The sequence below is a fragment of the Mustela nigripes genome, chromosome 2, assembly GCF_022355385.1.
Source record: "Mustela nigripes isolate SB6536 chromosome 2, MUSNIG.SB6536, whole genome shotgun sequence".
In the NCBI taxonomy this organism is placed as follows: domain Eukaryota; kingdom Metazoa; phylum Chordata; class Mammalia; order Carnivora; family Mustelidae; genus Mustela; species Mustela nigripes.
In genome coordinates, this window is record NC_081558.1 from 173,159,496 (window position 1) to 173,187,371 (window position 27,876).

The window sequence follows — 27,876 nt, forward strand, 5'->3', positions numbered from 1 at the left end:
GGTATGCAGTTGTGACACAACCATCATCGAATTTTAGGACACTTTCATTACCTTAAAACTTTTCAAATACCTCTTTACAGTAAGTTTCTGCCTCCAGAAATTGCTAGGCCCCAGCCAATTACAAATCTGGCATCAATCACTAGCACTAAATAGAATAATTAATCTTAGAAATCTTCACAACAAATATCTTCAGTCAATGATATTATTCTACCCACCCCCAACTTACAAATGAGGAAACACAGACACAGGGAGTTTGTGACTTAGGGCTCTACCGCTTGTAAGTAGCAAAGCCAAACTTCAAAACCCAGGGTTCCCAATTTAGAGTTTATGCACTTCACTACCCTATTGTGTTATCATTAATAATTGAGGGGTGCCTGGGTGACTCAGTCAGTTAAATATCTGCCTTTGGCTTAGGTCATTATCCCAGGGTTCTGGGATCAAACTCCACATCAGGCTCCTTACTAAGTGGGAGCCTGCTTCTCCCTCTACCTCTGCCCCTTCTCCGCCCTCTGTCTCTCTTTAAAACAATAAAAAGAAATAACTGAGTAGAGGAGACAAGATGGCGGGGAAGTAGGAGGAGGTGCCATTTCAATCTGTACCCTAAAGTGAGCTGATTACCTACCAAAGAACTCCAATCACCCATGAAAACAGCCTGAGATCAGAATTATACACGTCTGGATCTCTACAGGGGCAGAAGACGCCAGTGGGCAGGTAAAGCAGAGTGGGAGTGTCGGACTGATATCGGAAGATAAACAAAAGGGGGAGGGAGCCACCAGAGGTAAAATATTGGAAAGTAATACCCCTAATACAAGAGTGCCCTGCATCTGGGGACCAGCATTAACTTGGAGACTGGTTGAAAGCACTCAAAAAGAGCAAAGGATTGCGGGGGGTAATTGTGGTAATTGGGGCAGCTAGGGACAGGGGCTTAAGTCCCCAGACCCAGGACAGCCTCCCTGGTGCTGAGCCAGAGAGAGTGCGATGGAGAAACCAGGTCTTGGTCCCTGAGCCACCAGTGCACCGAGAATGGGTGGGGTCCGGCTCCTGTGAGGGACTGGGAGCCTCGCCAGATGGCAGAATGCTGAGCCATGCTAACAGAGCCTGAGATGCGCAGCCCATCATCCTCCCCTCAGAGAGGTGTGTGAAGTCCCAGCCCCGGCACTCTTAGACCCGCGGCATTCTATCAGAGCCTGAGATGCGCGCATGCCCCAAACCATCCCCTGGGTGCACATAAGCCCTGTGCTCTTAGACATGGAAAGACCAGGCACTCCCAGCCCAGGCAAGCAGGAAAAATCTCAGTGTGCGATCGCTGCTTGGAACCTCTCTGGCAGTCTGGAGCTGCCCAGACAGCCGCCATTGCCGTGGTTTGGGGTACAAACAGAAGATCCTGCATCCCCAGGGACTGCGATTCAGAACCTGCTCTGCCAGTGGCCAAGGGGGAATTCATATGGGCTCTGCAGCACCTCCAGGGGACCAGACTTAGGCTTCTCTCTGAGAGGGAAGTCAGGGTGCAGTTTGCTTCCTCTGAACCTACAAAAGCCATCAAAAGTGGTCAAGGCGAGAGAAAAAAAAGTGAACAAACATAAAAACCTCCAGAGAACAAAAGCCTGAAAAAACTGGTTTCCTCAGAGCCCACCCCCTTGAAGGGGGCGGGAGGACTTAACTCAGGGAACATCATTGACTGAAAACCCACGTGGCAGGCCCCTCCCCCAGAAAACCAACCAGGAAAGGAAAAAAAAAATAAAGACTACAAGAGAACAACCACCACTACTTCATAGGACAACTTTTATTTTTAACTTGTTCCCACTATTCTGGTTCATTTTTTTATATAGATAATTTTTTTAACCTATTTACCATCACAGTGAGATTACCAGTACATCAAATTCCATAATAACCTTCTAACCTCAACTTTTTGATACATATACCTGTGTTTTTCTTTTGCATTTCTATTTTTTAATTTTTTTAAATTTTAGTTTACTTTAGTCTAGTTTATTCCTTTTTTATTTTTATTTTCTAATATTCATATACAGTTAAACTTCAATGTAATCCCCTTTCCCCAATCAATGCTACCCCTATATGTAAAACAATTTTTAATCCCCCTTTATCTTAGGAAAGTTGAATCCTTTAACAAAGATATCAAGATACATCCAGGAAGAATCAAAACAACCTTCCTTGCCCACACTGAGAATTTATAACCACTCTCCCATCTTTTTCTTCCACAAGTGTTTCTGTGTTTTTGTGTTTGTCCTGATTCTTATACTTGGGGTTCTTTTTGATGAGGTTCTTCCTTTATTTGCTTACACATATATATTTTTTTCTCTTGTCATATACTTTTATCAGTCTTTTTGTTTGTCTGTTTTTGTTTGTATACTTCATAAATCTTACCTTGGGGCCCATTTGGGCTGAATCTTCTCTTTTATCTTCCCTTTTTTTTTCCTGTCTCTCTCTCTCTTTCTTTTTCTTTTTCTTTTCTTTTTTCTCTTGTTTGGTTGGGGAATCCTGATTGCTCAGAAGTGTTCCAGAGTGAACCTTGACTACACCACGGCTAATAAATACAACTACATCTGTTCAGTCATCTCTCACCAAAATGACTAGGAGGAGGAATGCCCAACAGAAGAAAAATAGAGAGGATGGTCCTTCTGCAACAGAGCTAATGGCTATCATCATAGACAATATGTTGGAAAGAGAATTCAGGCAAACAATTATCCAGGCAATAGCTAGGTTGGAGAAAACCATGGATGACCAAAAGGAATTGATTAGGGCTGAACTGAAAGTGACCAGACAAGATGTTCACAATGTTAGGGCGGAGCTTAAAGCTACCAGGGAGGAGGTTCACAATGTTCTCAATGAGTTCCAATCTAATCTAAACTCTCTCAAAGCTAGGGTAACTGAGACAGAAGATAGAATTAGTGATCTGGAGGACAAATAGATAGAGAGAAAGGATCAGGAGGAAGCCTGGAACAAACAGCTTAGAAGCCACGAAAACAGAATCAGGGAAATAAATGATTCCATGAAATGTTCCAATGTCACAATTATTGGAATCCCTGAAGGGGAGGAGAAAGAAAGATGTCTAGAAGATATAGTAGAACATTCTTCATGAAAATTTTCCCAATCTCGCGAATGGAACCAGTGTTCATGTACTAGAGGCTGAACGGTCTCCACCCAAGATTATAGATTCCAAAAAAAATCAAGACACCTGATGGTTAAATTGAGGAATCATAATTGTAGATACAACCTCTTGAAAGCCGCTAGGAAAAAGAGGCTCCTTACTTACAGAGGAAAGCCCATCAGAATAATGTCAGACCTGTCCACAGAGACCTGGAAAGCCAGAAAGGGCTGACAAGTTATATTCAGGGCACTAAATGAGAAGAACATGCAGCCAAGAATACTTTATCCAGCAAGACTGACATTCAAATGGATGGAGAGGTAAAGAGTTTCCAAGACTGGCAAGGCTTAAAAGACTATGCAACCACCAAGCCGACACTGCAGAAAATATTAAGGGGAGTTCTATAAAAGAGAAAAAATTCCATTGAACAGAAATATAGAGACAATCTACAGAAAGAAATAATTCAAAGGTAACACGATGTCAATAAAAACGTATCTCTCAGTAATCACTCTCAATGTGAATGGCCTAAATGCGCCCATAAAACAAAACAGGGTTGCAGATTGGATAAAACGACAGGACCCATCCATATGTTGTCTACAAGAGACCCATTTTGAACCTAAAGATACACCCAGACTGAAAGTGAAGGGATGGAGAAGCATCTTTCATGCCAATGGTCCTCAAAAGAAGGCCAGGGTAGTGATTCTCATATCAGATAAATTAGATTTTAAACTAAAGACTGTAGTCAGAGAAAAGAAGGAAACTACATAATTCTTAAAGGGACTATCCACCAAGATGATCTAACAATTGTAAATATCTATGCCCCCAATATGGGAGCAGCCAATTACATAAGAAAACTGTTAATCAAGATAAAGAGTCATATTGATATGAATACATTAATAATAGGAGATCTTAACATGCTTCTCTGAGAAATAAACAGATCATAGAAGCAGAAAATCGATAAAGAAACAAGAGCATTGAATGACACATTGGACCAGATAGACCTCATAGATATATACAGAATATTCCACCCTAAAACAACAGAATATTCATTCTTCTCAGAAGGAAAACTTCCAGACTCTTTCTATGAAGCCAGTATTACCCTGATCCCCAAACCAGGCAAAGACCCCACCAAAAAGGAGAATTTCAGACCAATATAACTGATGAATATGGATGCTAAGATTCTCAACAAGATCCTAGCCAACAGGATCCAACAGCACATTAAAAAGATTATCCACCATGACCAGGTGGGGTTCATCCCTGGGATACAAGGATGGTTCAACATTCACAAATCAATCAGTGTGATAGAACAAATCAATAAGAGAAGAGAGAAGAACCACATGGTCCTCTCAATTGATGCAGGAAAAGCATTTGACAAAATCCAGCATCCGTTCCTGATTAAAATGCTTCAAAGTATAGGGATAGAGGGAACATTCCTGAACTTCATCAAATCTATCTATGAAAGACCCACAGCAAGTATCATCCTCAATGGGAAAAAGCTTGCAGCCTTCCCATTGAGATCAGGAACACGACAAGGATGCCCACTCTCACCACTCTTGTTCAACATAGTATTAGAAGTCCTAGCAACAGCAATCAGACAACAAAGAGAAATAAAAGGTATCCAAATTGGCAATGAATAAGTCAAACTCTCTCTCTTCACAGATGACATGATTCTTTATATGGAAAACCCAAAAGACTCCATCCCTAAACTACTAGAACTCATACAGCAATTCAGCAACGTGGCTGTGGATGTGTCATATATGGGAATTCTCTCTACTATGTTTATTATTTTCTATAAATCCAAAACTGTTCAAAATATTTAAAAAAAATTCTCATTTCTCAACCAGAGAACACTTGGAGAAAACAATTACCAGTTTTATGCTTCCCATGATGATAATTGATTCAAAAAATTATTGTCATTGGATGCTAAAACTGTTGATAAAAATTATTAGGGAACAAGAAATTCACATGGTGTCCAGGTACCACCCTACAGATTAGATTTTTATAGGAAGGAAATATACTACCTTTATCGTAAAGTAGATGGTGAAGGTACCACCTTAATGAAATAATCAGTAAATGGCTTCAGTTAATAAGGCAAGCTAATGTCATGGGTCTCACCTTAAAACAACACACTTGTGATGGCTGAATTATTTAATCTAATCTAATCTAATCATGAGGAATCATCACAAAAATGGATATGGTGGGATATTTTACTTTGTGTCTGACACAAAGTTTTAAAAATTTTCAAATGTCATGAAAGGAGAAAAATTCAAGAGGCTTGTTCTAGATTACAAGATATGGAAAAATGATAATATACCAAATAGTGCATTTAACTGAATTCTTGATGAAAAAATAAATTGCTAAGAAGGACAATTTGGGCAAAATTTTAGTGTGAACATCATATTAGGTCATGTTAAATTTCTTGAGGGTAATAATGATATGATGGGATGCCTGGGTGGCTCAGAAAGTTAAGTCTGCCTTTAGCTCTGGTTATGATCCTGGGGTGTTGGGATCAAGCCCCATGCAGTGGGGGCTCCGGCTTCTCCCCTTCCTACTTGTGCTCCTTCTTGCTCTCTCTCTCTCTCTCAAATAAATAAATAAAATCTTCAAAAAATGATATGACAGTGTAGGAAATGTCTTTGTTCTTTTGAGATATATATTGAAGAATTTTGGGTAAACTACCATGATCTCATATATATGTATAGTCACATATACATACTTGTATTCCATATGTATATATTTGCATTTTCCAAGTGGATTGTTAGGCAAATGTGGTGAAATGTCAATAATTATTAATCATGATTTTCAAAATTCATGGGCAGTTTCTCAGATTTTCTGTAGGTTTGAAATTTTTTCAAAACAAATCTGGAGGAAAATGTCATTCACATTTTTCTTGACTCTCTGCCCTATTTCTCTATTCACTTAACAGCTTAGTTTCTTGAAAGTTTTCCTCTCCTGCTACTTTCACTTTTATATGTTGTGTACAATATGACTTAGTGGTTAAGAACATGGACTTTGGATTGGATCCTTCAATTTGATCCCTGTGCTCCACCTTAATATTTCTATAGAAAAATTAGGTAACTTCCTTGGTCCCCATTTTTTCAGTGGGGCCATAGGAAATTAAAATGTAGAATTAAAAGTAAAAAATATAATAGATTTGTTGAGTAGTTAAATGGATACTGATGAAATGTTGTTTTATGAGCTAAAAGGTTGTCTTAGAATTAATTTAAAATAAAGTAAAAATGAGAGATGAGACAAGAGACATAAATGTATCTGTTAATATTTATTCAGTTGCATTAAAAGCATTTTTTTCCAAACAAGGTTAACAGTAAGGATATCTATAGGATTTTGAAGTGAGAAGGGGTGGTTAATTCCAAAAACCCTGGGTCTGCTCTGTGATTCCCTAAGCTATGCCCTCATTTGGGTATTGACTTCACCTCCAGGCTGGTTTCTCTTTTGATAGCAAAATGGTTGTAGACTGTGCCAGATTTCATATCCACAAAACATGACATTCAGTTTCCCAGAAACTTCCACAAAATTCCCTCTTTGGTCTCCTTGGCCCCAAATAAGTCACAGACTCTTCCCTTAGCATACCTCTAGGCTTCAGTGTTACTAAAGGTTAGCAGTGGGTGGTGATGAAATTTGTAAACAGAATTTGTAGTACACCTGGAAAAGGGAAAGGGATCAATGATGTGAATCTGACAACTAAAAATATCCCCTAAAATGGAGAGTGGATAAAAAGAAATAGCATGGTGGTGAGGAATCTGGCTCGGGGTCTCCCACAGACCTGGGGCTCCTCTGGATGAGCTGGTGGGCACATAACTCCATGTATATGGAGGAGGAGGAAGATAGCCACTACTACAGCTGCAAGCACCCCTGCCTGCTCAAGAATGTGCTTGCATCCAGTGCGGGGGACGTGCTGACATCTGCTTTCCCCCAAGCCCCCCTGCAAATGCAGCTGAGCCTGCACTATGATTAGAACTACCACAGGTTAATTATGGCAACATGGGGCTGCCTGACATTGACAGCAAGGTGAGAATGGTGATCAATATGGCGCCCACCGCTGCTTTACTCTACATTCATGTGCTCATCAGAGGCCATGTGCTTTGGGTTCTATGCCCGCATTAAATTGTGAAAACTTTAGTTTCACTGTCCACATATAAGATCCAGTGTTGTATGCAATACATGCCTTCCTAAATATCCACCACCAGGCTCATCCTTCTCCCTATACCCCTCCTGTCCAAGACAATCAGTTTTTTTTTTTTTTTTCTCATAGTCCACCGTCTCTCATGTTTTAGCTCATGTTTCATCTTCTGCACTGATTTACTCCACTTCACTCTTCCTTTCCTTCTCCTAATATCATCAATGTTATTCCTCATGTTTCACAAGTAAGTGACCCATGTGATAATTCACTTTCTCTGCTTGCCTTATTTCTTTTCTCATTTTTTTAGAGATATTATTTATTTATTTGACAGAGAGAGGGATCACAAGTAGGCAGGGAGACAGGCAGAGGGAGAGAGGAGGAAGCAGGCTCCCTTCTGAGCATAGAGCAGGATGCAGGACTCAATCCCAGGACTCTGAGATCAAGACCTGAGCCAAAGGCAGAGGTTTAATCTACTGAACCACCCAGCCATCCTGCTTGTCTTATTTCATTCAGCATAATCTCCTCTAGTCCCATCCAAGTTGATACAAAAGTTGGGTATTCATCCTTTCTGATGGTTGTGTAATATTCCATTGTATATATGGATCATATCTTCTTGATCCATTCCTCTGTTGAAGGGCATCTTGGCTCTTTCCACAGTTTGGCTATTTCAGCCATTGCTGCTATGAACATTGAGGTACATATGGCTCTTCTTCTTACTACATCTGTATCTTTGAAGTAAATACCCAGGTGTGCAATTGCAGGATCATAGGGTAACTCTATTTTTAATTTCTTAAGGAAACTCCACATTCTTTTCCAAAGTGGCTGCACCAACTTGCATTCCCACCAACAGTGTAAGAGAGTTCACCTTTCTCCATATCCTCCTCAACACTTGTTGTTTCTTGTCCTGTTAATTTTGGCCATTCTAACTTATGTAAGGTGTTATCTCAGTGTGGTTTTGATGTGAATTTCCCTGATGGCAAATGATGATGAACATTTTTTCATGTGTCTGTTAGCCATTTGTATGTCTTCTTTGGACAAGTGTCTGTTCATGTCTTCTGCCCATTTCTTGACATGATTATCTGTTTTATGGGTGTTGAGGTTGAGGAGTTCTTTATAGATCTTGGATATGAGCCCTTTGTCTGTGATGTCATTGTGAATATCTTCTGCCATTCTGTGGGCTGCCTCTCTGTTTTGTTGACTGTTTCCTTTGCTGTAAAGAAGCTTTTGATCTTGATGAAGTCACAAAAGTTCATTTTCACTTTTGTTTCCTTTGCCTTTGGAGACATGACTTGAAAGAAGTTGCTGTGGCCTATGTCAAAGAAGTTACTGCCTATGTTCTTCTCTAGGATTTTGATAGATTCCTGCCTCATGTTGAGGGCTTTCCCATTTCCAGTTTACCTTTGTGTATGGTGTAAGAGAATAATCTGGTTTCATTCTTCTATACATAGCTGTCCAATTTTCTCAGCACGATTTATTGAAGGGACTGGCTTTTTTCCCCACTGAATATTTTTTCCCTCTTTGTTGAAGACTAGTTGACTATAGAGTTGAAGATCCATATATGGGCTTTCTGTTGTTTTCCATTGATCTATGTGTCTGTTTTTGTACCAGTACCTGCTGTCTTAGTGATCACAGCTTTGTAATATAACTTGAAATCAGGCAACATGATGCCCCCAACTTTGTTTTTCCTTTTGAATGTTTCCTTGGCAATTTGGGTCTTTTCTGGTTCTATATAAATTTTAGGATTGTTTGTTCCAGCACTTTGAAAAATGCTGGTGAAATTTTGATCAGGATGTTATTGAAAGTGTAGATTGCACTAGGCAGTATAGAAATTTTAACAATGTCTATGCTTCTGATCCGTGAGCATGGAATGCCTTTCCATCTTTCTTGTGTGTTCTTCAATTTCTTTCATGAGTGTTCTGTAGTTCCTTGAGTACAGATCCTTTATATCTTTAGTTAGGATTTTTCCAAGGTATCTTATGGTTCTTGGTGGTGTTGTAAATGGAATCAATTCTGTAATTTCCCTTTCTATGCTTTCATTGTTAGTGTATAAGAAAGCAACTGATTTCTTATATGTGAATGCTCCACAGTCCTATTTTTAAATGCCTACTGTATTTCTGGATTGGTAATGACAGATGATTCTATTTAGCAGGAGTGAGGGTGCCACCTCCTGACTGCACATGGAAGAAGAATGAGGCACAAACAAGTCAGCTGCAAGAGAAAGGGAGGAGGGGGTGACAGCAGAAAAGACTGTCGTCCAGAACAACTCCTCAGTCTCATATTTATTCAAAAGTCTTTAACAACCAAAGAAGCTGGATTTACACATTCAACATCAGTTTTCTAAATACGTAAGAAGAAAGGCAAACTATGTCTTGTTACATAGTACATGACCTATAGTGATCAAGCCCAAACAAAAGGATGATCTGACAACTGCTGGCACTCTCTGGGGAGGGGGAAATAACATAAAAATAAAGCTGGTGGCATTCCTCCCTGAGCAGGCCGGATGTTCCCAGCTGCTCAGCTTCTAGGGTATATATGGTCTTTTGCCCCTGAGGCTTATTGCCAGTACATATTTTTCTAAAGGCTATACCTTTATAGGTATATAAATAGGTATAGCATGCTTGGTTACTAGTATAATTTCTCCTAGGTTATATTTTAAGTAGTATGTTGTTCTGAGGGACGGTTAAATGAGGGTGTACTATAGTTTAAGAAGTTGCTATCTTGGGAATAGCCTCCTCTATTGATATAGTGATACACTATTTCATAATAGACGGTTTATCTCTGAAAGGTAGGTTTAGTTGTGTCATCTGTCTCTGTGATTTTTTTTTGTTTGTTTCTGTAAAAACTTGGTTGAGATATAGAAAAACAAAAACAAACTCTGAAATGGAGAAATGCATGTAAGAAGTTTGTTAGAGAATGCTCTGAGTCTCAATAATTATTGATGGAGTGAAGGAAGTAAGAAGGATGAGTTGACTATATTCACAATAAAGACTATCCAATCTGATGAAGAAGTAGGTTTTGGGATGTCCCTTTGATGTTCCCATGTCCAAGGCAGGGACCCAAAATTTATATTTTTCATGCAACAGTCATTAAATGTAGGCTGCTTCCAAGGAAGGAATATGACCTTCATAAGACAATTATCTTCAGATAAGCATACTTTTTTTAAAAATTAATTTATTTATTTTCAGCATAACAGTATTCGTTATTTTTTCACCACACCCAGTGCTCCATGCAATCCGTTCCCTCTCTAATACCCACCACCTGGTACCCCAAACTCCCACCACCCCCCGCCACTTCAAATCCCTCAGATTGGTTTTCAGAGTCCATAGTCTCTCATGATTCACCTCCCCTTCCAATTTTCCCCAACTTCCTTCTCCTCTCTAACTCCCCATGTCCTCCATGCTATTTGTTATGCTCCACAAATAAGTGAAACCATATGATAATTGACTCTCTCTGCTTGACTTATTTCACTCAGCATAATCTCTTCCAGTCCTGTCCATGTTGCTAAAAATGTTGGGTATTCATCCTTTCTGATGGAGGCATAATACTCCATAGTGTGTATGGACCACATTTTCCTTATCCATTCATCCACTGAAGGGCATCTTGGTGTTTTCCACAGTTTGGTGACCGTGGCCATTGCTGCTATAAACATTGGGGTACAGATAGCCCTTCTTTTCATGACATCTGTATCTTTGGGGTAAATACCCAGGAGTGCAATGGCAGGGTCATAGGGAAGCTCTATTTTTAATTTCTTGAGGAATCTCCACACTGTTCTCCAAAGAGGCTGCACCAACTTGCATTCCCACCAACAGTGGAAGAGGGTTCCCCTTTCTCCACATCCCCTCCAACACATGTTGTTTCCTGTCTTGTTAATTTTTGCCATTCTAACTGGTGTAAGGTGATGTCTCAATGTGGTTTTAATTTGAATCTCTCTGAGGGCTACTGATGATGAACATTTTTCATATGTCTGATAGCCATTTGTATGTCTTGATTGGAGAAGTGTCTGTTCATATCTTCTGCCCACTTTTTGATATGATTGCCTGTTTTGTGCGTGTTGAGTTTGAGGAGTTCTTTATAGATCCTGGATATCAACCTTTTGTCTGTACTGTCATTTGCAAATATCTTCTCCCATTCCGTGGGTTGCCTCTTTGTTTTTTTGACTGTTTCCTTTGCTCTGCAGAAGCTTTTGATCTTGATGAAGTCCCAAAAGTTTATTTTCACTTTTGCTTCCTTTGCCTTTGGAGACATATCTTGAAAGAAGTTGCTGTGGCTGATATCGAAGAGGTTACTGCCTATGTTCTCCTCTAGGATTCTGATGGATTCCTATCTCACGTTGAGGTCTTTTATCCATTTTGAGTTTATCTTTGTGTACGGTGTAAGAGAATGGTCGAGTTTCATTCTTCTACATATAGCTGTCCAGTTTTCCCAGCACCATTTATTGAAGAGACTGTCTTTTTTCCACTGTATATTTTTTCCTGTTTTGTCGAAGATTAATTGACCATAGAGTTGAAGGTCCATATCTGGGCTCTCTACTCTGTTCCACTGGTCTATGTGTCTGTTTTTATACCATGCTGTCTTGGTGATCACAGCTTTGTAGTAAAGCTTGAAATCAGGTAACGTGATGCCCCCAGTTGTATTTTTGTTTTTCAACATTTCCTTAGCGATTCAGGGTCTCTGCTGATTCCATACAAATTTTAGGATTATTTGCTCCAGCTCTTTGAAGAATACTGGTGGAATTTTGATTGGAATTTAAAAGTATAGATTGCTCTAGCCAGAATAGACATTTTAACAATGTTTATTCTTCCAATCCAAGAGCATGGAATGGTCTTCCACCTTTTTGTGTCTTCTTCAATGTTTTTCATGAGTGTTCTGTAGTTCCTCAAGTACAGTTCTTTTACCTCTTTGGTTAGGTTTATTCCCAGGTATCTTATGGTTCTTGGTGCTATAGTAAATGGAATTGATTCTCTAATTTCCCTTTCTGTATTTTTATTGTTAGTGTATAAGAAAGTCACTGATTTCTGTACATTGACTTTGTGTCCTGCTACATTGATGAATTGCTGTATGAGTTCTAGTAGTTTGAGGATGGAGTCTTTTGGGTTTTCCATATAAAGAATCATGTCATTTGCGAAGAGAGAAAATTTTACTTATTCATTGCCAATTTGGATACCTTTTATTTCTCTTTGTTGTCTGATTGCTGTTGCTAGGACTTCTAATACTATGTTGAACAAGATTGGTGAAATACTTCTTGATAAGAGATTCAGTTGAGAACTATCAGCTACTGGCCCTCTTACTGCTGGGGATCTTGGCACTGAACCATAGATCCATTACTAGCTATAGTTTGTACAGCTTGTAATCGGTTTCTCAGAAAGATGCATGACATGATTGGTGACTTAATATGCAGTCAAGACTTTTACAATCAAGACACATATGAGTCACACTTGGTATGGTGGTGAATGCATTATAAAAGCAGTGAAGCATCATGTAAATGAGGAAAGGAAAGAATCAATTCTACTTGAAGGACCTAGGAAAGTCTCCATGGGGATCTGATTTGAGTTCAAGTATGAGTAGTACTGAGATGGAAAGAAAGAGAGGAGCTTAAGATGAGGGAAACATTGAAAGTGAATTAGTTGAAGCAACTGCCCAGAAGGGCAGAGAAGGGATGCACATGGCCAAGTGCCCTGATGTAAGAGGAAGAAATGAAAGAGTAAATAAAACACAAGTTGACTGTGGAGCATCTGGAATACCAAAGTAAGAAAAATGAATTTGGGGGTGCCTGGATGGCTCAGTCAGTTAAGTGTCTCCCTTCAGCTTGGGTCATGATCCTGGAGTCCTGGGATCAAGCCTCAGAACCACATGTCCACCTATCCTCCCAACAGAGTGTTGGCTTCTCTCTCTCCCAACAGAGAGGTGGATCCCTTTTTCCCTTTCCTCACTCCTTCTCTCTCTTTCTCTTACTTATTCTCTTTCAAGTAAATATGTAAAATCTAAAAAACAAACAAACAAACAAAAACCTAAAACAAAATTTTTAAAAACCCTTAAAAAAAACAAAAATGGATTAATCAGAGATCACTGCAAATTCCTGAATGGTAGACTATCATTGTTTTAATCATTCAGCAAATATTTGTTAAGCACTACAAAGTGGTGCTTAACAATTTTTTTCCAACACTCCTTCATTTCCAACACTGTTCAAGGTGTTAGAAATGAAGGAATGAACATAACAGAAAAATTCCTTCCCTGTTATATCTATAGCTAATGCTAGTAGCAGGCAACAAGTGATGCATTATAGATACTCCTTATGTATAGTATTTTTATTAAATAAAATTTTATTAAATATACAGTATATTTATATGATTAGTGGAGTGAAGGGGTGTCACCTTCATGAGGTGGGGATCCTGGTGATAAGAGCCAATGTGATGGGGAGACTACCAACTGATGAGTAGATGTCTTTATCACAGTCACTTATTTTGTACCTTCCTTGAGATCCGATTGTAAACAGGATATAGATTTACGTGCAGGATGTGGGCTACATGTGGGATGTGATTTACATGCAGGCAATCAAGTGAGACAAGTGAACAATAATGATTATCGCTTAGATTTAAATGACAATATCTCTTAGCTTTTAATGGCAAGAGCAAGTTAAGTATTCTCCACATATACTAGATCTTCCTAAAAGAGGACAAGAAAACACTCCATGGATCCTCCCATGTTTATTCCAGGCGTGGGCCCAGGAAACTCTTGCCCTCCATTTCCTGGAGTTTTCTCACAGGATTCCATAGGACCCCAGTCATATTGGTGAGGATCCGGGTTGTGGTTCAACAATTCCCCTTTTTTTTGTTTTTTAATTGTAGCATCTTAAGAACCAATTCCAAGCTCAACCCCTGTTGTTTATTCACTCGTCATTTGAGGAGACAATACCCACTGATGTACAGGTCAGAAGAGCAACGATAGCCAAAAACAAGTTCTCAGGGGTCTGTGGGCTTCAGGTAGATCACCAAACTGCTTCTCCTTTAGCTGACAGGGCCTTAATCTGACCCCATGTGTGTGGATCGGCCCTACACTGATATGGTCAGGGTCTCCTCTTACAAAGGGACAGCACATGTATCTTGTGAGTAACCTCCTGTGTCTCTTGTATTTCTGCATCTTTCTCGTAGATCATGGATGCAGTGGTTATCAGATGGGTCATTGGTTTTCTGGGCCTGATGAGCTGAAGAGGAAGCCATAGTGTTTCGGAAGGGTCCATCACCGGAATCAGAGGAAATAAGAGCAGACCCTCTGCCTTTCCTTAATAGGAGGCCAGGGAGTCATTCATTAAAAGATATGAACCAAATAGGAATAGAGGCTTCAAGGGATTACTGTGATTGTGAGATGTGTTTTTCTGCTGCTGTCTGAATGTTGCCTTGGGGTAATTTCCAAAAATAAAAGTAAATAAAGAGAGTGCTAAAACATCCTTGTGGGATCCCCCCTTTTTCTTTTAATAATTGCAGTTTAAGTGTATGATGAGCTCGTTCAACTATACCTTGTCCTTGTGGATTATAAGGTATATCACAATATGATGAATTTGTCAATCAGAACAAAAGGCAGTAAATTTGTGTCTCGTATAAGCTGGTGCATTATCAATTTTTATGGTAGTAGGGACCCCCATAACACTAAAACATTGCAATAGAGTACAGCGGACAGCAGAAAGGGAACTGGAAGATTAAGGAATTGCCCGAAGGATTTTGGAAAATATATCAATAACATGTAAATAAGGTTGACAAGGAAAGAGTTGGAAATGAGTTACATCCATTTGCCATAGTTCGTTGGCTTGTGAGCCATACTTATTGGCTCCTGAAGGGTGTGGGCAACAGTGCAAAGGCACACAAACAGAACAGGATTAAACAATGTTATTTGTCTTTTGAAGAGGAATGTGGTAAAGGTTGTGCAGCCGATTAGCACTGGTATGTAAAACCGAGGGTTCATCTGCAGGTGATGTGAAAATAAGACATGTCAGGATACCTGCTTGATCATTACCTTTTATCATTACCTTCTATCAACGGGCCCTAATATGGGTGACATAGAGAGGACAGGAACAGGATTGTACAAGGGACTGTAGTTTTGTGAGAAGGTGTAATATGGATTTTTGTGTTGTAGATATCTGAGCTGTTTCAATGGCAGGAAAGAGACCAACTACATAAGCAGAATCAGAACGATGTAAGTGCAGAAGATATACGAGTTAACAGAGTAGTAAGAACGAATATTTCTGTTTGTTGTACTGATGCATACTCACTTTGAATTGAGAGGTTTAAGCCACGTCCATGTATACTTCATTTTTCAGTCGAGGAGACATCAATAAAATACATGGGAGCACCTACAAATGGACTAGTTTCACAGATAGTAGAAATTACAAATAATGACTTTTTAAGGAAATTCCATAATTTACCCACAGGGTAATGGTATCCGATGGTTCCAGAATATCTTGCTCAAGCATTAAGGAGATGATCATTCAAGGGAAATAGGGAAGAAAAATGTTTTATAGAAATCGGAAGAATGCAATATGAGGGGTTTTAAGTGGTGGGGGGTGGGGGGTTGGGGGAACCAGGTGGTGGGTATTAGAGAGCACACGGATTGCATGGAGCACTGGGTGTGGTACAAAAGCAATGAATACTGTTATGCTGAAAATAAATTAAAAATAAATTTTTAAAAAAAGATATTAAAAAAAAGATATAGGAAGAATGATAACACGTGAGTTGTATCTCAGTATCTGAAGACATCTGGTTCGGCCAAGGATAATGAGGTTTGCAAGAAGGTCAACATATGCAGTTAAATCCTTAGGAGCTCAGTGATTCAAGTAGATGCATTCTAAAGGACAGTCTTGTTGAGCTAACACCCCTTTAGGTGAATGGGAACTAGGAAAAGAAATAACAGTAATGGTAACAGGATCATATAGACACAAGGACACTTGATGAAGGCATTCCTCAAGGAACTGAAGTTCCTGTTCAGCCTGCGGTATTAAGCTTTGAAGACTATGAAGGTTAGGGTCTCCCTCAAGAGTGGCAAATACCTTTGTAAGTTCATGTGTAGGAGTACCCACACTGGGCAAAACCAATTAATATCTCCTAATAAATTCTAAAATCATTTAAAGTATTTAAAGTATCTCAACGAATGGAAAACTGAGGACTAACAGTGATACGGTTTTTAATACGATCTAAATAGAAGAAGGGTGGAGTAAATTGTACCTTTTCAGAAGCTATTATAAGACTGCCCTGTTGTAGGTATTATTGTGTATTTGGAAACAGTTGATGTAAGACCTCTGAGGTTGGGGCTGCTAGTAAGATTTCATCCATGTAATGGAAAATATGACATGTGGGATATAATTGTCAAATGGGATCAAGAATCTTTTCAACAAAATACTGGCACATCATAGGAGAGTTAGTCATGCCTTGAGGGAGAACTTTCCCATGAAATCTTTGTAAAGGTTCTTGTTGATTTACTGTTGGAATTGAAAACACAAAATGCTCTTTGTCTGAAGGGTGGATAGGAGTAGTGGAAAAGCAGTCCTGTAAATCCAAAACTACTAAAGACCATTTAGTAGGTATACAAGAGGGAGCAGGAAGTCCTGGTTGTAATGAACCCATAGTTTCCATGGCAGAATTAATATTACGGAGATCTATTATAATCTCCATTTCCCTGACCTTTTCTTTACCACAAAAAATAGAGAATTCCAAGGAGAAAAAGAAGGTTAAATATGTCCATTTTTTAATTGTTCTTGATTTAAAACTTTTAAAGCTTTTGGTTTTTCTAACGTGAGGGCCAACTGGGGGTGTCCAAATCGGTTTGTTACTTTTCCAGGTGATTGGTGATTTCCAGGGCTTTATCAACCACAATGGCCCCTATATAAAACCCAGCCCAACACAAGTATCATTAGGGTTAAGATCTATAGGTTCAGGCACTCCTTGTAAGTTTTTACCTAAGCCTCTACTAGGAATATACCCCCTGTTTTTCATCATGTTTTTTACAAGTGAGGATGTAGGTATGTGAATTTCAGCATCCCATTGTTGTAATAAATCTCATCCCCAGAGATTAATAGGTATGCGGGCAATGTAAGGCTGAATATGACCTAGTAATCCCTCTGAGCCCTCACAGGGCAGAGGTTGGCTGTTTTGTCTCAACTGCTGAGTAGTTACATAGCCGAGACCCTCAAGGGCATAATCAGCAGGCATTGTAGGCCACTAGCGTGGCCAGCATTGACAAGAAATGAGAGTGATATCTGCTCCAGAATCTAAAAGCCCTTCAAATATTCATTCCTTAATAGAAAGCTTCACTTGGGATTGACTTCCTACAAACAGTTTCTTAGAAAAGGAATCTTTTTACTAGTACTGCCGAATCCTCTTTCCCTAAAATTTGAAGATTGAATAGGCATAATATAGGGAAGTAGCAAAAGTTGGGCGGCTCATTCACCTGCTGAAAAGGTCCTAAGAACAGTGACAGAAACCATAATTTGAATCTCACCATAATAATCAAGAGTCTGTAACTCCAGTAAGTACTGTAACTCCTTTCATAGTTAAACTACTCCGTTCAAGTAGGAGACCAACCGTATTTGGGGGTATAGGTCCATATAGGTTTGTTGACAATTTATAAGGGCACTGAGATGGATGTATAAAGCAAGCCTTAGAGAGAGGGATATCAAGAGCAGCGCTCCTAGTCCTTGAGTAGCAGGGACTAAGTCCATTACTGAGAGTCACTGTTGGGTACAAAGAGAATAGGATAGTTCCATGACCCCATATTATTGGGGCCTGGGGTTGGCCCCTTAGGGAAATTCCCTGATGAGGGTTCCCCAAAGGATTTCCATCTTTCTCGTTTTTAGACTTACATTCGTTGGCCCAGTGTTTGCCTCACTGAGAGCAGGGACAAACATTAGGGGGTTGAATCTTGGATTTATTCAGCCGATTGGTGGGAAAGGAGGCAACCAGACAGGGAGGGAGACGGCATTGTTTTTTTATGTGTCCTGTTTGTCCATGATTAAAACATTTTGTCCGCAATCGTTTTTGAACAGCCATAGCCATGGTTTCTAATGCTGTTATTCAGGCCTGAGTTTTAAAGGGTCCTACATTATGAGAAGCTTTTAAATAATCCATGACATCGCCAGATTCTCTAAGAGGTTGAATCAGAGCCTGACAATCTTCGTTAGCATTATCATATGCTAGTTGTCTTAAGAGTATTTCCTGAATTTGTTCTCCTCTTATCTGTTTTTCCAATGATTCTTTTAACCTGCAGATAAAATCAATGTATTGCTCTTTAGGCCCTTGTATTTTTGTATACCTGGCAGTATAATCGGTGTCTGAATTAATTTTTTGCCAGGTTTGTAAAGCCACATCACATACTGGGGAAGGGCTGCAGGAGGGATGTTATGACTTTGATGATTAGAAGTCGTCCAAACTCCTGTTCCCATGAGTATATCATAAGTAACAGCAGCTATATTCCCTCTCTGTCCTAAACTCCTGACCTTTTCATGTGGCCTCCTCAGAAAGCCACATCTTCCATTGTAGAAATTCAGAAGAGGTTAATAGCATTTTAGCTATGAGTTGAAAATCACAGGGAATCCAGTGGGCATTATTGCCCCAACTGGATAAATATTTATAACAATAAGAAGAAGTAGGCCCCTACATGGAACATACCTTTTCAATTCTCTTACAGTCTCCATCAGCATCCTATTGTAAGTATTTGGCCTGTTAGTATGAAAAGTTACAGGGAAAAATAAGTGAAGCTCATGGGGGTGAGACGGTGTAGAAATAGAATTTTGTTTTTTTTAGATTTTGTTGGTCCTAATTGTAACATGCATAAATTAACATCCAACCCAGTGTCACTTCGCTCATTCCCAAAGAGGTCTGCTGCTCTTTCCTTGTCCTCATGCCCATAGGAAATCGAGGTGCGGTGGCCAAAGGAGAAACATGGCATTTGTCCTTTTTGCCAAAAAATAATTTTTTACTTTGGGTTTGAATTTGTTGGGTCGTTTCATCATCTAACTCATATGTATGCAGAGAGGTGCTGTTTCAGCCTTCAGATCCTCTTCGTTATGTTCCCCGCTAAGAATTAAACCAACATCCATGTAACCCAAAACTCCACAGGAATTTTTGCACCTTGTCTAGAGGCCTTTTCCACATTACAGCATGTGTGCTACCAAATTGTCTTTTCCAAGGTTCTTTCATTGGGAAACTAAGGAGTATATTCGCTAATAACACCCAGACAAGTTCTTAACTGACATCTGGATACTCGAGCACCTTCCCGAGATAAAAGGTGTTGTACTAATGCTGGAAAAGGCTGGGGGCAACTTTGATTCTGCCCCATCATTCTCACTTACTTCCTTCTGTGAAGATCTCTGGATCCCTGAGTGACTCTTCCCTGATTTCAGTTTCCTGTTCAGGTGTACTACTTGTCAGCTTCCCGAGGTGGGAATCCTGGTGATCAGAGCCTGCGTGATGGGAGAACTACCAACTGATGATCAGTAGACGTCTTTATTTCTTACAATCACTTCTTTTATGCTTTCCCTAAGATCCCATTAGAAACAGGATATAGATTTCTGTGCAGGGCGTGGGCTACATGTGGGATGTGATTTACTGCAGGCAATCAAGTGAGACAAGTGAACAACAATGATTATCACTTAGCTTTAAATGACAATATCTCTTAGCTTTAAATGACTAGAGAAAGTTAAGGATTCTCCACACTTACCAGATCTATCTAAAGGAGGACAAGAAAACACTCCAGGGATTCTGCCATATTTGTTCCAAGTGTGGGCCCAGGAATACGCTTGTCCTCCATTTCTTGGAGTTTTCTCACAGGATTCGACAGGACCCCATTCACCTTGGCGAGGATCCAGGTTTTGTTCCAACACAGGGGCAAAATAGGGTAAGAAAGGTAAAGGAATTGGGGTGAACTGAAAAGAACATAGATTAACTCAGTAAATCGTATGTGTGCCTAAAGGGTAACTGCAAACTTCCCATGAAGATTTTGCAACACATGGGAACAACTTCTGCTCAGGCTGAAGGAGTTGACACTAGCTAACACTACCACAACTTTTGTTCTCCTCTCTAAATGCGAATCATCATTCATAAACCCTATTATTCTCTCCATTAACTGTCCCAACTGACCTGAGAGTCCCTTCAGCTCATTTAACATTCTATGCACAGGTAAAGAACAGAATTCTAGAAATGATGTCAGTTTCATAAGAATCAGCAAGATGATCATCAAATGATTTAGTGACTTTAGCAAAGGTCATTTACTTTAACCTCATTGTCTCACAGGTCATCTTTATTTATTTCACAGAGTTAATATGTTTTGGGAACTGAATCTCCCCATAGAAATGCACTGATGTCATCATAGGCAAGTCCCATAAGCATTTGATGGAAAGTTTAATTTTGCATTGTGAAGAACATAATTATTCACACCAACTTATTAGTATAGTCTCCCAGATTTTCATTCTTTTAATCCCAAATGTTTCTGAGAAAAAAATTATATTCTGAAATTATGAGAGTTAACAACATGCTGACACACACAAAACTAATATGATGTTATAAAAGTCTTCTCAGTGCATTCAGGTAACAGAAGTATTCAGATTTATCTTTACCTTAGTATACTTTACCTTACCTACTATACTTTACCTTATTATTAGTGTCCGTAAGTATTGATTTATCTCAACTAGTTGGCATTTTTAAATTGTTCTTAGGTTTCAACTTCTCACCTTTTTAGGTCTTCCCATCCTGAAGGTAATGGCAAATCAGCATGAGATTTGAAGTCAGTTCAAATCAACCTTTTCTAATTATAAGGTAGATCTTCAAAACATACAGGTAAGAGTGCACCTTAATTCTGTTAAGGAATTCAAGCAAGTACATTGAATGTTAATTCTAACATAGCTGAATAATTAAATTTCTTATCTTTAGTATTTTAAACAAGAAAGTGAAATGTTCAGCCTGTGCTTTCATTTTGATGTTTTGAGTATGGAAAAAGAAACCCATTTTGACCACAGAATTTACATAATTAGACACATTGGTCATAATATCCTAAGGGATACCTAAGTAGTAGTACAAGATAGCCTTTGAGGTAAAACAAAAATTGTTTTTGTTTTGTTGTTCTCAAAAATCATATTTATTTTTAAGATTTTTTTAATTTATTCATTTGAGAGAGAGAGCCAGAGAGAACTCAAGCAGAGGGAGAGGCAGAGGTAGAGGAGCAAGGAGAATTCCCACTGAGCTGGGAGCCAGACATGGGGCTAAGTCTCAGGACCTGTAGAGTCATGACCTGAACCAAAGGAAGATGCTTAAATATCTTAGCCATCCAGGCAACCCATCTCAAAAATCATATTAAGATTTAAGACTTTTCTCTTTCTCTGTTATAAAACTAAAATATATAGGCAAGCTTATTTTTATTAGCTTTAAAACTACTGTGATATACTTCAGAAAATATTACAGAAGTTTCTTAGGAAGCAGGAAAATTATAGCTGGGTCACTTCCAGTAAATTCTTTTCCAAGAATTTGCTTTGTAGCCTGTTCTTCAAAACTAGCAGTTTCAGTTTGTGGAGACTAAAGAGGTCACTAAGGATCAGTGATAGTATACTGATAACAAGTTCACCTGTCTCAGGTCTTTGAAGCTAGGACTGAAATCAATACTCTCCCCCCCCCATAGTATTATATAACTCCTTTTATTTTTTAAAAGATTTTATTTATTTATTTGACAGAGAGAGATCACAAGTAGGCAGAGAGCCAAGCAGAGAGAGAGAGAAGAAAGCAGGCTCCCTGCTCCCATCGGAGCAGGGAGCCCGATGCGGGACTCAATCCCAGGACCCTGAGATCATGGCCTGAGCTGAAGGCAGAAGCTTAACCCACTGAGCCACCCAGGCACCCTAGCATTAAATAACTCTTATGAGAAGTAAAAGTCATAGCTGAAATCAAATGTCTACAATTCTAATAAAGAAACTGTACATGCATATTTCTTTTTAAAAGCCATGTGTATTATACATAGTTTGTGTTGGGTGTATAGGGTATGCTTGAGAATGCAAGAAGTGAAAATCTGTAGTCTAGAGCATTTAGTTAAAGCTCTTTTAAGGAGCATAATATGTAAACTATGCTTTACATAAAGATGGGAAGGATTTAGAAATCTGGGCAAAAATCAACAGGAATGATGGCATGGACAAAATCAGTTTTTATGGAAATGGATCTAATACCAGGAACAGGGTTGAGAAAGGTGAAAATACATAGATATTTATTTCCTTGGATATCCCAAGTAATTTTCTCTAACGATGAAAGCCCTATCATAATCCTTCGTGATCTTCATAGAATTCCTGAGATATAAATTTAACATATCTGCTGTATGCTCTTTTCAAGCATTCATTCCACTGGGAGAGTATATGAAAACTTTTTGCTCAGTTAAAAAAAATATGTATACATGAAGATTGACAGCAAATTTATTTTAAGCATCTTTAATACCAAAACTGACACTGATACTGTTTGTGAGCATTAAACCAAATATGCGAATGCTAGATTTCTACACTATTCATACATGAATTCATGAAGACAAACCTTTTCCTCTATAAGCATTCTTCTTGGAATTACAAAAGTATTTGTGGGAATGCTGATTTTTGGAGTTGAGCTTATAAAACTGACATTTTTAGGGGAATGATTATTCCCTAGAGGTTTTTGTGTCTATATCCAGAGATACTGAGGGGATGTTGAAGAAGCTTCTCTCTTTGTTGTATAAAGAAAAATTTGGAAGGAAAGTTATACACACTCTAAATTAGAATCTTATATCTCCAGAATTCCTATCTCAACAGAGAAGGTGAATATGACTGAGGATAACTACTCCTTGACCACTGAATTTATCCTCATAGGATTTACAGATTATCCAGAGTTGAGGAGCCTCCTGTTTGTGGTGTTTCTCACTATCTATGTGATCACTATGGTGGGGAATCTTGGCCTGGTGGCATTGATTTTTATGGAGCATCGTCTTCACACACCAATGTACATCTTTCTGGGCAACCTGGCTCTGATGGATTCCTGTTGTTCCTGTGCCATTACCCCCAAAATGTTAGAGAACTTCTTTTCTAAGGACAAAATGATTTCCCTTTATGAATGCATGGCACAATTTTATTTTCTCTGCCTTGCTGAAACTACAGACTGCTTTCTCCTGGCAGCAATGGCCTATGATCGCTATGTGGCCATATGCAGCCCTCTGCAGTACCACACCATGATGTCAAAGAAACTCTGTATTCAGATGACCACAGGGGCCTACGTAGCTGGAAATCTGCATTCCATAATTCATGTGGGGTTTCTCTTTAGGTTAGCTTTCTGTGGTTCAAATGAAATTAATCACTTTTTTTGTGATGTTTTCCCATTATACAGACTTTCCTGTGTTGACCCTTATATCAATGAATTAATGATATTTATCTTTTCAGGTTCAGTTCAAGTCTTCACCATCGGTAGTGTCTTAGTATCTTACTTCTACATTCTCTTTACTATTTTCAAAATGAAATCCAAAGAGGGAAGAGGCAAAGCTTTATCTACTTGTGCATCCCACTTTCTCTCTGTCTCAATATTCTATGGCTCTCTTCTCTTTGTGTACCTTCGCCCACACTCAGTTAACGAAGAGGATGAAGATATACCTGGTGCTGTATTTTATACTCTAGTGATCCCATTACTAAACCCCTTTATTTATAGTCTAAGAAATAAGGAAGTAATAAATGCTATGAAAAAAATTATAAGGAATATTTTATAACATCCTAAAAAAATATATCATCCCCTGTGAAAAATTAGCTTAAATTTGATAATATGTTTTCCAAAATCATGTAATATTGAGAAAGGAGAAAAGAACCACTCTGCCCATAGAATTTTCAATTACTAAGGAATGATATTTAAGAGTCAGATAAATTCAACAGGAGAGATTCTGCTACAATGTATTGTAAAATCTAAGCTCTAGCTCCCAGCAAGAATTAACTAAATAATTCTTCTTCGGGTCACACACTGTGTCCCAAAGAAATTAGTTAAATTATTAGCTAACAGTTTCAATGGGTAATGAACTATACTTTTCAACAAATACAGCAAATATATGAATGAAAGTCAATTAGATAAAAAGATCACTTCCATTTAAATTAATTTAAAACAATGAGTCTTGGAACACTGAAAAAATTAAAAAAAATATATTGTTGGGGCGCCTGGGTGGCTCAGTGGGTTAAAGCCTCTGCTTTCAGCTCAGGTTATGATCCCAGGGTCCTGGGCTCGAGCCCCACATCGGGCTCTCTGCTCAGCAGGGAGCCTGCTTCCCCCTCTCTCTCTGCCTGCCTCTCTGCCTAATTGTGATCTCTCTGTCAAATAAATAAATAAAATCTTTAAAAAAATTATATTGTTGACAAATTTCTGGAATTCCAAAGCATAATCTTACAATCTCTGGCACATTCCAGGTTCTCAAGAATTAATCCCTTCATAAAAAACACCAACTGTCAGAAGTAAACTATATACCTTTGATTCTTAATTTTCTTTGAGTTTATTCAAGAGAAGATATTTGAATATTAGTTCACAAAGAATATTCTCAAATCAAGAATATGTTCACCTTTATTTTTTTAAATTAAATTTATTTATTTTCAGCATAACAGTATTCATTATTTTTTCACCACACCCAGTGCTCCATGCAATCCGTGCCCTCTATAATACCCACCACCTGGTACCCCAACCTCCCACACCCCCTCCACTTCAAACCCCTCAGATTATATGTTCACCTTTAAAACGGGAAATTTTGTTATATATATTTTACCACAATTAAGAAATGTTGAAACCAAGAAAAGAATGCTAGTAAAAATGTACAATAAAAAAAGACTATTTTCATCTTTAGTGTTAGTCAATTTTACTTTAAAGTTCTCTGAAATAGAGTATCTGTATACTGTGATGTAGCACTGTGTAGTTGCCATAAATGGTATTTATGGATTGGATGTCCATATGGATTTGACTGTTTTCATATAATTTGATTAGGGTGTCCATCAAAAATGCAGTGTATTCCTGAATACACTAAATTGAACGAAGTCGTTTTTCTCTCTGATATTACTTATTTTGTTTTTACTAGGAACTCCACCAAACTGTACTTATTCCAGTGTAAATTACTGATACATTCACAGCAATAACAAAAAGTTGGAGTTGTTATAAAGCATAAATGAGGCACAAAATAGTGACAATTCTAAATTCCTAAACAAAAATATTTATTGATCATTTATATATGCAAATATGAAAGAAAACCATATATTACTGAGAACATTTTATCTGCTAGGCACAAAACTACACCTTTCATATATATCACCTACCAATTGGTTAGAAATAACTTTTCATGCATCATCTCAGCAAAATCCTCATACTTTGAAACATTGAGTGGCTTGCTCAAGTTCAGCCAGGTGATTGAGATTGAGCTAGAATTTGTATCAATGATACTTGGGAGTTCAGAAAATGGAGATGCTTGTCCCCTGAGCTATATAGACCTTATTCAGCATCAGAAGTGAGATGTGCCTTGAAAATGATTTTAAAATATGATGTTTTGAGGAAAAAAAAGAATGAGTATGACCACAGTCAATGTTTATGGAAATTAGTGTGACACTGAGAACTGGGGTGAAGGAGATGAACCATTGACAGAGTCAGAAAGTTGACAAAACTTTTGCTAAAAGCTGTTGCGGAATATGGGAAATAAGGGTGGGATGGAATCAGGTCACTGAGAATTTCAAAGCCAACTCTTAAGAATTTACCCCAGAGGCCTCAGACACTGAATACTTCATAGAACCAGGTAATATGATTGTAGTTTTTGAGAAGAGTAATCTGGTGATCGGAATGATGCTGAAAGAAATAAGGCTAACTTCAAGAATTCTTATACTAGGTGATGAGAGTTGAAATTGGAGGATAAAAGAGGAGGAGTGCACAGATATAAGCAACATTTTAAAGGAAAATAATTAATTATAACTATTGGATAATAAAATGAAGGCCTATTTTCTTCTGAGAGTACCAATCATGTTATAACTTATTTCCTTCACTATTACTTAAAAATGTACCTGACAGAATTGGCCATTCACTAGCCATTTATTTAATATACATTTAAGTTAATATGTAGTAAGTTTGTTATTTTTATTTTTAACAAGTCAATAAATATTTTTTAATTTCTTGGTTTTAATTTATAATATTGCAAGTACTGTTAGATATCACCCACAGAAACAAAGATTTACAGGGTCCTAAACACTTTTTTTAAGGGTGTAAAGGAATCCAGATACCTGAGTTCGATGAATTATTTTGTTTGTATCCACTCTCTATTGTAGGGGATATTTTTAGTTGTCAGATTCACATGCATCGCTCCCTTTCCCTTTTCCAGGCATACCACAACTTCCATTTACATATTTCTGCACCACTTAGTAACACTGAAGCCTAGAGTTATGCCAAGGGAAGAGTCTGTGACTTATTTGGGGCCAGTGAGACCAAAGAGGGAATTTTATGGAAATTCCTGGGAAATATGTTTTCTTGGTTTTAAGAGATCCACAAAAAAGTAGTCTTTCTCTGAATGTCATGTTTTGTGGATATGAAATCTGGCACAGTCTACAACCCTTTTGCCATCAAAAGAGACACCAGCCAGGAGGTGAAGTCAATACACATGGAGGGCATAGCTGAGGGAATCACAGAGAAGCAGACCCAGTTTTTCTGGAATTAACCACCCCTTCTCATTTCAAAATCCAATAGATCTCCTTACCTTGTTTGGGAAAAAAATGCTTGTAATGCCAATGAATACATATTAACAGTTACATTTATGTCTCTTGTCTCATCTCTCATTTTTGCTTTATTTTAAATTAATTCTAAGACTCCCTTTTATCTTGTAAATAACATTTCATCAGCATCCATTTAACTACTCAGCAAATCTCTTAAATTTTTTACTTTGACTTATATATTTTAATTTCCTATAGCCCCACTGAAAAAAATGGGGGAACAAAGAGGTTTCCTAATTTGTCTACAGAAATATTAAGGTAGAGCTCAGGGATCAAATTGAGGAATCTGATCCAAAGTTCATGTTCTTAACTACTAAGTCATATTGTACGCAACACAGAGAAGTGAAAGTAGCATGAGAGGAAAACTTTCAAGAAACTAAGTTGTTAAGTGGATATAGAAACAGGGCAGAGAGTAAAAAAAAAATGTGAATCAATGACATTTTCCTACAGATTTGTTTTGGAAAAATTTCAAACCTACAGAAAAGTTGAGAAAAGGCCCATGAATTTTGAAAATCATTAGTAAATACTGATATTTCACCACATTTGCCTAACAATCCACCTTGGAAAACGTGTATATATACATATTGAATACACATATGTGTATGTGATTTTACATGTATTTGAGATTATGATAGTTTACCCAACATTCTTCTACATATATCTCAAAAGAACAGAGACATTTCCTACACTGTCATACCATTTCTATAATATTTTATTTATTTATTTATTTGAGACAGAGAGAAAGCAAGAGGGAACACAAGTGGGAAGGGGAGAAGCAGGAGCCCTAGGTGCATGGGATTTGATCCCAGGACCCCAGGATCATGACTGGAGCTAAATGCAGACTTAACTGACCAAGCCACCCAGGTATCCCATCATATTATTATTACCCCC

The 27,876-nt window shown here is 38.3% G+C and overlaps 1 protein-coding gene across 1 annotated transcript; it reads left to right on the top strand.

The window, feature by feature from the left end:
* Positions 1-23,051: 23,051 nt before the first annotated feature.
* LOC132010236 (olfactory receptor 5K1-like) lies at positions 23,052-23,981 on the top strand. The gene has a single exon (XM_059388157.1). The coding sequence runs from the start codon at positions 23,052-23,054 to the stop codon at positions 23,979-23,981; it is 930 nt and encodes a 309-aa protein (XP_059244140.1).
* Positions 23,982-27,876: the final 3,895 nt, after the last annotated feature.

Bases quoted from the DNA above. Each gene is read 5' to 3' on its own strand.
- LOC132010236 (XM_059388157.1), top strand. From the start codon at position 23,052: ATGACTGAGGATAACTACTCCTTGACCACTGAATTTATCCTCATAGGA.